Here is a 14,562-nt window from a genome sequence, read left to right on the forward strand (position 1 = left end):
AGCACTTTCAGCTGCACTAGAACACCTGACAAAGTTGCTTTTAATTCTATTTGAAGTAGGTAGGAGGAGAAGCTATATTTAATTGTGAAGTAGATTCCTATGTTGATAGCAAGTTATCTAATCCATGTTTGGCTGAAAAAACAAAAAGTTTTAAGATCATCATCAATCTTTATCTCAATTCCCACTTATTCCAGTCTATTCAAATTTCAGTACAACAAGTAGCAAAACAGAGCAAAGACAGAAAAAAGGGAGAAGGAAAATCTACATGGTAGCATAAGAGATGCCATCATTGGAATATGAGCCATGTCTTCTTGAAAAGATGCTATGACTGTAATAGTGCTAAGCTAAGAGAGAAGATTCAGACTTTTTGTAGTCTCATAACCCTACGTGATGCAACAGCATTCAGGGCTAAATACAGGCTCTCTGTGCATGGAGGTTTGTGAGGGAGTGGTCTATGTAGTCATATGTGTGGGAATGATATCAGATGGTGTTAATTGGGGGCTGCAATTATAGACACCTCTTATCATCTTGTCAGCAGCAAAGCTGGCCTTCTTGTAACTGACACTGTAGCAGAGATACAGCAAATGGTTGTTACTGCATAAATTCTATGTCAGGATGCTTACAAGAAGCTGAGAGCTATTCTCCTTATAGCATATGGGCTATAAATACTAGATTCAGGCAATGATCATGTTTCTCATGATCTAAACCATCAGTGGTCATGGCCAGAGTACTGCCATTTAAAGGAGTACTTTTGTTCTTTTTCTATGTGCTGCCTAACAAGGACTACTCAGGTGAGTGGTCTAAAAATGTGGGTTGTAGACATTACATCAGATGCTCTTGGTGAAGGTTGCTTTACCAAAAGAGTCCCTAGCCCAAGGGTCATGTTGAATCTTGTCTCCTCCAGCAGCCTGATTTAAAGCCCTTGTAGTTAACAGGAATCATTCTGTTCAGCGGGTGTTGTGTTATGTTATTAGAGCCCAGTGAGCCATCTGTTCACACAACCCTTTTCTTGCAAAAAGGCAGTGGTATATTTAATTCCCTTGGAGCAGTATTTCTCAGCCAGTGAGCTGTGGTTCCCCCAGGCATCACTGAAGGCAGTGACTTCAGTTGGAGAGGTCTTAAAAAATGGAAAACGTCATTAAAATTTTAAAGGAAAGAAGACTTGCAGAATTAATGTAGGTAGATCTTCAAAACTTAGAAAGTTGAATCTAGTAGCTGTTGGAGTAACTGTTTTATGAGATTACCATGATCAGTAAATCTTACTATTGGAATAACTGAAAGAATAAAAATATATCTTGATGTCAAACAGGGTAAAATGGCTTTAAAAAGATAACATTGATGTAAGGGTGAAAGTTTGTCAAATGGGATACACCAATAAAGAAGGTCAAATAATGAATATTGTCCTCAAGAGAAGGCTTGAGATTTAAATGTGGATATTTTAATTTTTAAGAGGTGAGCTGTAGTGTTTGGCACTCTTCAGACCTGTAGGGATCACTGCCTGCAAGCCTCTTTCTGCAACATCCTGATTTCTGCCAAATCCTGAGCTTCCTTAATTTTCTGGGGAAGCAGACTGGCAGGCTTGTTGCACTTCTAGCAAAGGCTATTAGTGTTTTCCTGTAGTGCCTAGGGGAAAACATACTTTACTTCACTCTGATTTCCATTCATCTTTGGTGATTTCCTGCAGAGGGAGGAGGTTGAACAACAATCTCTTTGCAATTAGACATGTATAAATAATAGATTTTGACTTGTTACTTCTGTGGCCAAAATGATGAACCTATTCCATATTCCTCTTATCTTCAAAGTAAACCCTAACTGAAGAAAGCCCTCAGTTTGACCTGAGCTATTTTAGAGGATGGGAGAAAGAAAACTGCAGGTTTTTCCTTACAATCCTTCATAGTTTTCATCCCTCTCCTTTTTCATGTACTTCAGTTTTAATACAAAAATTAGAGGAAGTTTGTTTTTAAAATGTCAGAATAGACTTTTTCACTTTTTCTGAACCCCTTCCTCTGTTTATGTGTTGGAATTTTCACCAATCTTCAGTCCACTGGAGAGATTTTTAGTGAACTTAATACTCATTTGAAATAAACACATCAACTGCTGTTTTCAATTCATACTTGTGAGAGCCTTACTGAAGTCAAGATAGAAAACATCCACTCCTCTCTCTTCATCTACTCAGCCATTCATTTTGTCATAGGAGGCCATCATGTTGGTTGAGCATGATTTCTCCATTGTGAATTCATGCTGACTACTCCATTGTACCTTGTATAACTCTAACCTTGTATATAACTACTAATTCACATTTTTTTCTAACTCTCTGCAATAATAATATGAATCTTTTTCTTAAATATTAACTTTTTTGATGAATAATTTTTACCTACTGTACACAGGGATATTTTTCTCATACACTGTAGTTAATAATCTGGCTTTGATTAGATGTGATTTGTTCTAAATCTCTTACACATTTTTTTAGCATATATCACAACCATCCCTCATTATGGGAGACAGCTCTCGTTTTACAATCACATTCATCTGTTCTGATGACCTGGTATTACAGGTATTTTTGGATTACTTTGACTTATTTTATGTAATAAATGCTGAAATATTAAAGTAAACTACAGAAAGTGTTGCAGCATATATATATATAAAAAAATTGTGAAAGTTACTTTTTGTACACCAAATACTTTTGACTAACTATAGAGGAGTAGACTGTTGATCATTAATAACTATTACATGGTATTTACCATACAAGTCTCAGGATTATTTTAGGTGGAGCTGATAATGCTGCCAAAACCTTTCCATTCTAAAAATCTGATTTGGTTACTAATATTACTTCAGAATGAGTTTTCCAAGGTGGTATCTGATTATGACTACTGCATTGTCTTTATTTAATACTTTCATTCTTTGCTCTTAACAAAAGAGAATACAATTCCTGCTAAAGTGTATCCCATAACCCCCCCAGTGTCTATGCCATATACAGCAGCATATTCTAAGTGTCAAAAGTGGATGTCTGGGTTGTAGATCTGAAGATGTAAAGCTTATTGTTCAAAGTGTCGATAGGAAGGGGGACGTCAGTCTGGTTCCATTTAAAAGATTAATGAGATGTTTGCCTTTTTTCCCCCTTAATGGGAACCTTACTGGTTAAAAGTTCTGTTAAAAGAATAGTATGTTTGCAAATACAGGTGCAGAGGAGTTAAGACCTTACTGGTTAAAAGTTCTGTTAAAAGAATAGTATGTTTGCAAATACAGGTGCAGAGGAGTTAAGAAAAGCCAAGATTTATGTTGAACATGCAAACTTATCTGCATATTTGTAGGTATCACGACAGTATCATTACTTAAATGATCCCACATAATACTATTTTTCCTATATCTGCCTCATTCAGGCACGTGAGGAACTGTGCTACATCAGGGCAGCACAACTGAGTAGTGAATATACGTTATCTCAAGAGTCCCTACCTTACAGATTTTGTAAAATAGTGCAGCCTGGGAACTGCGGGCCAGTCAGCCTTACCTTGTTCATCGAAGATAGTGGAGCAGCTAATCCTGAATACTATTTCTAAGCATATGAAGGATAAGGAAGTGATCAGGAGTAGTCAACATGGATTCACAAAGGGGATATCTTGCTGCTTAACCAACATGATGGCCTTCTGTGATGAAATGACTGGCTGGGTAGATGAGGGGAGAGGAGTTGATGTTACCTAGCTTAACTTCAGTAGGGCTTTTGACACTATCTCCCTAACGTCCTCATAGGGAAGCTGATGAAGTATGGGCTAGATGAACAGACAGTGAGGTGGACTGAGAATGGGCTGAATGGTAGAGCTCAGAGGGTTGTGATCAGTGATGCAAAGTCTAGCTGGAGCCCTGTAGCTAATGGTGTAATGGTCCTGTCCTGTTCAACTTATTCATCAAAGATCTGGATGAAGGGACAAAGTGCAAGTTTGCTGATGATACAAAACTGGGAGTATTTTATGTACCAGAAGGCTGTGCTGCCATTCAGAGGGACCTCAACAGGCTAGAGAGATGGGCAGAGAGGAACCTAATGGAGTTCAATAAAAGTAAGGGCAGAGTCCTGCACCTAGGGAGGAATAATCCTATGCACCAGTACAGGCTGGGAGCTGACCACCTGGAAAGCAGCTCTGTAGAGAAGGACCTGGAAGTGCTGGTGGACAAATTGACCATGAGCCAGCAATGAGCCTTTGTTGCCAGGAAGACCAGTGCTATCCTAGGGTGCATCATAAAGACAGCAGGTCAGAAATAAAGTCAGCAGGTTGAAGGAAGTAATTCTCCTCCTCGACTCAGCCCTGGTGAGGCCCACAGCTAGAGCGCTGGGTTCAGTTATGGGCTCCTCAGTGTAGGAGAGATATGGAGCTGCTGGAGTGAGTCCTGCAAAGGGCCTCTAAGATCATAAAGGGACTGGAGCATCTGTCATATGAGGAGAAGCTGAGAGAGCAGGGACTTTTCAGCCTGGAGAAGACTGAGGCGGGATCTTATCAGGATATTCAGATGTCTGAAGGGAGGGTCAAGAGGATGGGGCTAGATTCTTTTCAGTGGTGCCCAGCAATAGAATGAGAGGCAATGGGCACAAGTTGAAACACAGGAATTTTTCCTCCATTTGAACATGAGGAAAAAGCTTTTTCCTGTGAGGGTGATAGAGCACTGGAACGGGCTCCCCAGAGAGGTTGTGGAGTTTCCATCCTTGGATATCTTCAAAAGCTGTCTGCTTGAGCAAAGAGGTTGGACTGGATGATTTCCAGAGGTCCCTTCCAAACATAAGCATTCTGTGATTCAAACTGTTAGGGAGACAAGAGATGGCTGTGTGAGGCTGAGTGTCGTCTTTGAATTCTCTCCCTGCCTCTGCCACCAGCGTTTCTGTGTGATGCTGAGCAAATCACAAACTGACACAGTCTCATTTAGTTACTAATCGTGTGTTACTAATTTTCTTAATATCCAAACTAAGACACCTGTGACCAGACTGACCATTCATCACTCCAAAAATAATTAATGGGACCTGTGCTTTAAGTGTACAACATAAAAATGTTAAGTATACTTGATGAAGGTGTTCAGGTAGGCACTGAGCAGTAGTCTCAGTCTCTCTCTTTTCTCCATTTTCTTGCATGAAAATAATAATATCACTTAATCTTGCTAAGACTGTGAAAAAGAACTTCATTAAGGTCTGTAGGCAGTAGCATACTGTAAGATCACCATATGAATAACCCAGAGGATTTTTTTTTTTAATTTGGTGAGTGGTAAATAAAACATAGAGCCAAACACCAAATAAGGAGGATAATAACAATAAGAATAAATTAAAAACTATCCATTTTGAAAGAGGAAGAAGACTGGCAGAAAAAAGATAGCATATGGTTATATAATCAAGACTATATTCCAATACAGGTATGCAAGAGGAAATTAGTAAAATTGTGAGTTGCCTTAATATAAATATCTTTTCTTAACTTCTGAATTCTTAACTTTATAACAGTAGCTTTTAAAAAATGTTTTTTGTAGTTATTAAGGGCTTGAAGAGTTATTCCTAATATTGCCCATAGCTATATGAGCTCCTTGCTCTAGAGACACTAAAGCACTGATCTTATAGGACAGTGCAGATGTTCATAACAATACAGGCATGAATCTAAGCAACTAATTCTCATTGATTTCTGTAGAAGACAAGATCCTGAAATGGAATCCACTCCATTTAATGTAGGAACCTAACTTTTATCTAAGTTTTAGGTGCCTACTTAAGTGGTCTTCCTGAAGGAGGTGTCTTAATTCCTAGTACTGATTAGCAAGATAAACAGATTCCTTTGAATGGATAGATATATCTCTTTCAGGGAGAGATTCTACTGGTTTAATTTTGGTGCCAGCGCTTATGCTGAAGAGATTTTCCTCTGCAAGCTCTGCAAGGCATCTTTCTGTACTCATTGTGGAGGAAACATAAGCACTTTAGCAGGAAAGACTGAGTATGCACCTGAAACACAAGCTTAAGTTAGTGCCTGTGTAAAATAGCCTGGACTTTCTCTTTGTATCAAGTCTTAAAACGTATTAGGATTTATTTATGTTAGCATGTATGTGAGATCTGGTTAAGGAAGCAGAAGTACCTATGAGAGCTGAAGAAATTAGAAAATAATGCTATTTCAAAGTGGTTGTTATTACTGCAAACCTTTTCCTTGTGAATAGCTCCTTAGTAGTGCCATTGCAGTCAATGATGAATTATGCACCTAAGCTAAAATCCTATTTATCTTTCATTGCAGAACACACATTACTTTTATTTCTGCAGGTCTGACCCTACAGAAAATCTTCTGTTCTTCCTCTTATTTAAATTTATGTAAAATCAAGTTCTTAGTGTAGTGATCAAACAGCTTGTGGGGAAACGATATAATAATTATGCATTATTTTTCAGTCCAGCCTACTTAGTGGTAAAGCAACACAACCTATCTGCATTTTGAAATGAAACTAGTAAACAAAAAGAAATATTTTACGCTAAACACACAAATCTCATGTCTTAATCTTCATTTTATTTTATTTGCTTAAGCTCCTCGTTAGAGCAGCATCTGAAAACTTTGCAGTCTTTGCTACTTACCTCAGAATATTCCTGTAAGCTAAAGAAATAATATTTCCATTTTATGAATTTGGAAGTAAAACATGAGCAAAATAAGATCATTTCCATTAAAGACCATCAGTGCATGAAAGTTAGGGGCTTCAGTTTCAACCTTTTATGTGCTAGGCCTCAGATTGAACTCTTGACCAGATTCTTTATGTAGTAAATGAGGGGTACACTCAGAATGTGTCATCCAAAACAGCTGGCAAGGTGATCAGAATGTCACAGAGAGTCCCATGCAATAGACCTCTGATAACCAAGAGAGTATTTCCTGAGGCCAGTATGGTCCTGAGATGGTACCACTAAGGTTCCTTCATGGATTGTAAATTAAAATGTTGTTGAGATACAGAAGCACCCTCAGCTCCTAGGGGTCTGTCTTCCTTAATGAGTGCCTCCACTGCCTGGTTACCTTTCACTCTTCATTTCCTTTCATATTCTTTCCATAGAGAATTTTCAGTTCTTTTGTGAAAAGTGGCACCCACTCAGTATGAAGGATACAGCTGCCTGCTGCCTCTTCTGTTCAGAAGAGCGTGTGATGAGGTGTTTAGGGTATTCTCTTGGGACATGAAAGCTCTAATTTTTTCAGAGAGTAGAAGAAACTAAATCAGGTCTCCTGTGTTTTGGGCAAGTGAACTAATAACAGACTATTCTGTGAAAGAGCAGAAGAAGATGGCTGGCATGCTTTGGGAATGCCTGCCACATCAAAGCACTTGAGAGACTTGGGCAAAGGCACAGTTAGTTTTCTAATTGTGTTCAAGCTTAGGGGTGATCTTAGCATTGAGCTGTGCAGCCCTGTTGATTCTAGACAAGCAGAGAGGCATGCAGGGAAACTTTACGGACAAAATAAAACCATCTTCAACATTAGGCAGATGGCAAATGAAAATTTGCATTGTTGTGGTTTTGGGGTTTTGATACCCGTGCTCCATCTCTGGTGCACTTTAAATACCCTTTTTGCATTTGCCAAAAGGTCCGCATTGTAATGTGGTAAGTTGAACCTAGATTTTTCTTGTATGTATCTATTGAATCAGCGTTTTCTCTCCCTTTTATTGTCCTATCCCTTAGTAGGGACACATTTGGCCACTGTCAAATAGAATGATTTTTTTGCATACCTGACTGGCTCTCTTTATTTCCTCCTCCTCCTCCCTCCCTACTTTGCAGATACAGTCTACTGTGCCAGGAAAGCAATTACGCAAAATTGTGTATGAAGGTTTAATGATACAAAACAGAGTTCATCACAATACTAATTGTGATTCTTCCATCGTTCCATAAACTAAATGTTTCAAGATGGTTGAATTGGGATCTCTGTGGTTTTATTTTATTAAAAAATGTATTAGTTTAACAGATGGGATACTGTTCATATATGTCACTGTTTGGAAGGAAGCAACAACTAGAAATAGTGATTTGGAGGAGTCTAGGTAATGGTTTATATGCTTTCAGGTAGTGTTTGTGAACTCTGCTTTATTACCTGTCTCACTAGGTTACATTGTGTTATCTGTTTTACATTAGAAATGATAACTCTATATGACTGTGTACTGAGTCTGTAGTAAGATACAATGATAAAAAATATACAAGGAAAAATAATGTGTCTGTATACCCATATTAAAGAGATAGTGGGTTAAAACAGAGCTGTCAAGTAAAGTGTATTAAGGTTTGATATGTGGTTTCTACTTGGGTAACTGAACTGGTTCAGGAAATGAGCAATAAAGCAACCTTTGATAATGATTTCAGTGAAACCAAAAATCGCATTGGCATTTTTAGTCCGGAATAGAGCATTTAAAAGCATTTCAGAATTGATATTTGTGCTTCATATTTGCTTTGACATTTTCAGGTTTCTGCCCTACTGCTTTTCTCAGAATCCTGAGTGGGATTTAATTCCACCACAGAAAGTGGTAGAAAGACTCGGATATTAATATTAGGACTGACATTTTGCAGAGTACTGTTTGTATCAAGTAGGTCATTATGCATTTCAGGGAGCAGGAACAGACCCTCCACCACAACCATTAGAGATTCAGCAGGGACTTCTTCCATGTTGGTTGCTACCATCAGACTATACAGAATCATAGAATCGATAAGGTTGGAAGGGACCTCTGGAGATCATGTAGTCCAACCTCCCTGCTCAGCAGGGTCACCTAGAGCATGTTAGACAGGGTTGCATCCAGGCAGGCATTGAATATCTCCAGAGAAGGAGACTCCACAACCTCTCTGGGCAACCTGTTCCAGTGCTCTGGCTCTCTCACAGGGAAGAAATTCCCCCTCACGTTCAGGCGGAACTTCCTGTGGTTCAATTTCTGCCCATTGCCTCTTGTCCTGTCACATGGGTCAACTGAAAAGAGTTTGTCCCCATCCCCTTGACACCCTCCCTTCAGGTACTTGTACACACTGATAAGATCCCCCCTCAGTCTTCTCTTCCCCAGGCTGAAGAGGCCCAGCTCTCGCAGCCGTTCCGCATAGGGCAGGTGCTCCAGCCCTCTGATCATCTTTGTAGCCCTACGCTGGATTCTCTCCAGTAGCTCCATGTGTGTCTTGTCCTGGGGAGCCCAGAACTGGAGACAGTACACAAGATGAGGCCTCCCCAGGGCTAAGTAGAGGGGCAGGATCACCTCCCTCCACCTGCTGGCAACACTCTTCCCAAGGCGGCCCAGGAGACCATTGGCCTTCTTGGCCACAGGGGCACCTTGCTGGCTCATGGTCAATTTGTCATCCACCAGCACTTCCAGGTCCTTCTCTGCAGGGCTGCTTTCCAGCAGGTCATCCCCCAGCTTGTACTGGTGCCTAGGGTTATTTTTCCCTAGGACTTGTCCTTGTTGAACCTCAGGAGGTTCCCCTCTGCCCAACTCTCCAGCCTGTCCAAGCCTCTCTGTATGGCAGCACAGCCCTCAGGTGTGTCAGCCTCTCCTCCCAGCTTGGTATCATCTGCAAACTTGCTGAGGAGGCACTCTGTCCCCTCATCCAGATCATTGATGAAGAAGTTGAACAGGATGGGACCCAGTACTGAGCCCTGGGGGATGCCAATATCCACAAGCCTCCAACTAGACTCCACACCGCTGATGACAATCCTCTGAGCTCTGCCTTTCAGCCAGTTCTCAATCCACCTCACTGTCCACTCGTCTAACTCACACTTCAGTATGAAAAGTTGCCTCCTTTCAATCCCTTTCTTGGTTAAGAAGCGTCATTAGCTTATGTCATCTTTGCAGTATGGAGAAGTTAAAGGATGTCAGGGTGGGGAATAACGAAGAAATAATCTTGTGGTGCTTTCCACTACCTTGTTCATCTGAACAGGAGCTGGTCGCATTTGAGTAGTGAGTTATGAAGTTCAGTTCTGTTTGCCTTGGTGCTTCCTGCAAGTTGGATGTGTGAGTTGTTTTATACCGAACACATCAGTATGTGACTTGTATAAACAGCTTTAACTTACTGCTTTTTGAAAACGGAGGCCTGGAGCAGTCATAGAGGGTTTCAGGAATGTTAATTGTTTGTGTACAGGAATCAGCTTATAAATGGTTGTTTTTGCAGTCTTGTATTGCTCATCGAGGCTAACTGTGTCACTGCCAGAAAAGAGAAGGGAGAATGATTTTTTTTTTCTTCTTCGCAATCTACTAATACTTTCAGGGCTCAATATAATGTGCCTTTAACAAACCGTGAACTTCTCTCCTACTGAGCCATTGCACCCTGCCTACATTCAGAATAGGCAGAGAACCATTATACTAATCCACTCTACCATCATATCTCTAGCAAACACATGTAAGTGATTACTTTGAATATTTATTTTGATGAAAAGAGTGTTAAGTCTTTTATTTGGCAACAGAAACAAATAGGAGATTTAAACTTTCTCAACTTTGTAACCTTAATTGTGTAAGTTATTTTTTTTTGTTCCGCTACAGCGTGTTTTGACAAATGTACAGCAGTCTCATTTGGCTTTCAGAATATCTCTGCCACCTCACAACCACCTTAGAGTAGTTCAGCTCTACAGTTAGGGTAGGTTTAAAATGGAGAAACTAAAATGATCCATCTTTCTCTGTGTTTTTTGACAGGTACGATTATACGCAAGGCCTGATGCAATCCGAAGAGGATCAGGGGACTATGCTCTAAATATTACAAGGAGACTCATTGAATTTTATGAAGATTATTTTAAAGTGCCCTATTCCCTGCCAAAATTAGGTAAGGTTTTTCCTAAAACATGAAGCTTACCCAGAAAATGGGAAATTAAGCTACCCTTTTTAAGAAAACTGAAGACTGGGAAGTTTTCAAAGGAAGAAATGTTTTGGTTATTTTAGAAGGATCAGTAAGCAAGGATTTTTTCAGATGTCCTGCAGAGGAAGGGAAGCCAAATTATTCCTTCTTCAACCTTTCACTGAAAGGAGCAGCAAGCAGACAGTACTTAAATTTATTAGGCAGTGGGACACTAAGAAAAGTACTTTGATTGATTAGTTTTTTGATGTTGTTTATTTTGGGCCTTGCTTTCATTAGCTAGCTGCTGGAATATGTTTGTTTTGCAGTACTTACATCTGGATGGCTCAGCTTTAGATGGAGAACAGAATTAAAAATGTCTGTGGGAACTGAGAACCTGTCATGTTGTAAGGCAATATTTGTTATGCTGGTTTGTGTAGTTTATTAATTATGATTAATATGTGCTTGATTATATTGTTGCTTGTGGAGGAGAATGGCCACAAACGTATCTTGCTGCTCAAATGACCCAAACATAAGAGCTTTCAATTTCTGCTATTTTTTTAAATAGTTTCCTCTACTCCTTTCACCACAGTCATCTACTCTCCAACACACTGGATTATTTCATACCATATTATTACACTCTCCCTCCTTAGGAGCATGTTTGATCAAGATCCATAAAAGCCTATTGCTCAGCAGCAGGGTATTTGGTCATTTGTATTTGGTCAGAAGTGTTAGAGATGGAACCACAGGTGGTCCTCCCTGGAACTCAGGGCCTTTTTCATTAAATTCCTTGCCTGCTGAGTAGCTTTATTAGTCTTACAACTAACAGTGTAGGAGATAGATAAAGTAATTGATGTTGCTTGATGAGGGTGAATGAATTTTTTATAAGAATACGTGGCATTTGTTACATGTCCTCTTTAAATGATGAGTTACAAGCAGTGTTCTCCTGGAGACATAGCAGAAGGATTTGAACATGACATGCACATCAGACTTTGCATGTTGTTCCATACCTTGCTTCAGGTATGTAGTGATGATTTCATACTGCAAACTATAGATTCACCGATTCCGAAAAATTTAAAAAGGAAAAAAATAATCAAAATCTTTCTGAATCTGAAAAAGGATGAGCAATGGGACTCCAGTCGTTACTTCAGGTAGTATACTGTGCATGCCAGGAAACAGCAGGCGATAGTGAGTGTATCTGTTTCAGAATATCTTTTACAATGGCAACATATAGCCTTTTAGCTCCACCTGCTTTATGGGTTATCATTACACTGTAAGATATCTTTTAAAAATACCTCTTAGGAGAAGAGTATGTTCTAGTTTGGTTTTGTTGGGACTAAGAGGGGAGGAATAGCCACAAGTCAAACTCTACTTTTTCATAAACTATTTATAACAAAATTGTTATGTTAATATGAAATACTATTTCATTTATAAAATTTGAAAACTATTATTTATCCTATGGTGATACTGTAGGAAATATTGCCAAGTTTCTTATTCTATAATAGAGTTAACCTTACGTGACTGAACAGAGTTTTCAGTTTACTGTGTACGTTAGGTAGGACTTAAAAGAACATTATATTTAATGTAAATATAATAAGATTTATTAAATTAAAAACTGTTTCAGTAACATAAATATTTTTAAAAATTTCACGTACCTAGAATCTTGAGATCTTTGGCTTCTGTTCAACAGAACACTAACACCACCAAGTTTAAACATATGGTAGTGTCTGTAACCTGAAGGAATGTTGAAAAAATATTCTTTGGCATGGGAAATGGAAGGTTAGGCACAATACTCTAGCAGGTGAATAGAAGTACTGAAAACAAATACACAGTGGTCTTTCTGCTGTAGTAGTTTTGTAGCAGTGTTAAAGAATTTTCCAGATATCCATCTGAGGGGCAGAAAAAGAGGCAAAGCAGCATTAGCTACAGCTGTGGAAGAAATGTGCTTCAAGATACTCTGTTGGTAGAGAAAACATACTTGGGCTATCCAAAGCAAAGAACAAGTTTATCTTTGGACTGTCACCTGATATGTTGTTGTTGTCATCACTCCAGAGAATTTTATACGTTAAGGTTTTAACAAAATCAGATGATTTTTGTGGGATATTTTAGAATTTTTTCTTTATAAAGGAAATGGGAAGTATCTTCTAGTGGGAATGAAAATTAAAGGCTATCCTGTAAAAAGTTTTTTAATGACAAAAGTCAGTTTTATAGGAAGTGTTCTATTTTAAGCACAGATGTTTTAAAATAAAAATAGGAAAAATTTTACATATTTTTCATATATCATCCAGTTCGGACGAGAGGAAACCTTCACAAATGTAATTATTTTGGTTGAAAACCACACTTATTTTTTCAAAAGAATCTTGTTGCAGAAATACTGACCAGCTTTGTGTGCAGACACTGTGTAAATTAATGACTGATATGTTGTTAGTGTCAATGCTGTATGCTGCTGCTCGTTCTTTTGTTCCATCACTGACTGTGTTTGTGTGGCACAGTGTTCTGTACTATCTTCACATTCCTGAGGTAGTTAAACTTCTTAGGCTCTTAGGCTTTTTGCTTTAGTGGGGATGTGGTAGTCAACTGAGCTATTTCTATTTGGTGGATTTCTGTGAACGTTGCTGCTGTGCTGTGAGGGTTAGGCTGTTTGGTAAGGGACCAACCTGTAGCTCTTCATGAAGAGCTGCTACTGTCTGCATGGTCATCCCTTCTAACTGAGTATGGGGCATATCTGAGGACATTTAGGCTGCCAATGTGTTGCTTTATGAGAGGGATTTGTGTTCATGTGTTCACTTGTTGTGTCATTGAGGTCCATTTCAATAGAGAGTTGGCAACTGAAACTAGTGCAGGTCATCTGAGATTGTTATAAATTAGGTAGGGTTCTTTATAGGAGCCACTTTATCCTGACACTCTTGAGTATTAGACTGTTTTTGACCAGGCTTTTTTTCCCTTACATGTACACATTCAGATATTTGCAGTTGCTGTTGTCTACTGTGGGCTCCTCTGGCTTCTCGGTAGCCTTTGTGACTATTAGGAGGAGTGGAGAATCTGAGGGAACTGTTTGCCATACAGTGACTACTTTCGGGGGGACTTACATGGCCCATGCTTCTGAATATACTGGAGGAGTACATTTGGCTGCCAAGTGCTGTAAATTCTAGCTATGAATGTGAATTGGGAATTTTCTTATTTGAATAGCCAATTTCCACACTTGAAAGTTCTATTTGGCTTGTAGACATGTACTTTTTTCCATATCATATTCTGAATTGGAAGGTGCTTGTGTGGGGTTTTAAATTAACATTTCTTGTATGAATTCCCTTTCTAAAAAATTCAGGCCTTTGAAAAGGCAGATTATTCCTCTAAGTCCATAAAATCATTATAAACTCTAGTTAAAAATCAGGGGAGGGTAAGGCACAGGGCTTTAATTCTGAAAAGGTATGCAGCAGGGTTTTTAATTGTGTTTCTGTGGCTGGTGAATACAAAATAAAATTTTGTATTTGTAGCAATACTTAATTTTAATCCATTTTACAATACACAAAACACTTTCTTTGTATCTATGGAGCTTTTTCTTATAAGGATCATCAAGACCATGAAAGTTTCCTTCTGGGGAATGATTAAGTACACTAGAACTCCTCACACTCAAAAAGTTGTGACTCTAAGCTGTGAATGGTATGAAGTGGAGGGACTGACTGTCTCTTGCAGCCAAGAATAAAGGGCCATCCCGTGAGGTTAGCAGGAGGCAGGTTCAGCGAAAACAAAAAGATATCAGTCTTCCTAGAACAGATGGTAAATCTGTGAAACTCCTAGTCAAAAGACAT

General features: G+C 39.0%; 1 protein-coding gene across 1 annotated transcript in view; it reads left to right on the plus strand.

Annotated features, from left to right (window-relative positions):
- Window positions 1-14,562, plus strand: part of TRHDE (thyrotropin releasing hormone degrading enzyme) — a 214,615-nt gene that overhangs the window by 33,009 nt on the left and 167,044 nt on the right. The window contains exon 3 of the mRNA XM_062584629.1: window positions 10,618-10,744. Coding sequence (XP_062440613.1) covers window positions 10,618-10,744 — 127 coding nt within the window. The remainder of the gene's footprint in view (window positions 1-10,617; window positions 10,745-14,562) is intronic.

The sequence above is a fragment of the Rhea pennata genome, chromosome 1 (assembly GCF_028389875.1).
Source record: "Rhea pennata isolate bPtePen1 chromosome 1, bPtePen1.pri, whole genome shotgun sequence".
Classification (NCBI taxonomy): domain Eukaryota; kingdom Metazoa; phylum Chordata; class Aves; order Rheiformes; family Rheidae; genus Rhea; species Rhea pennata.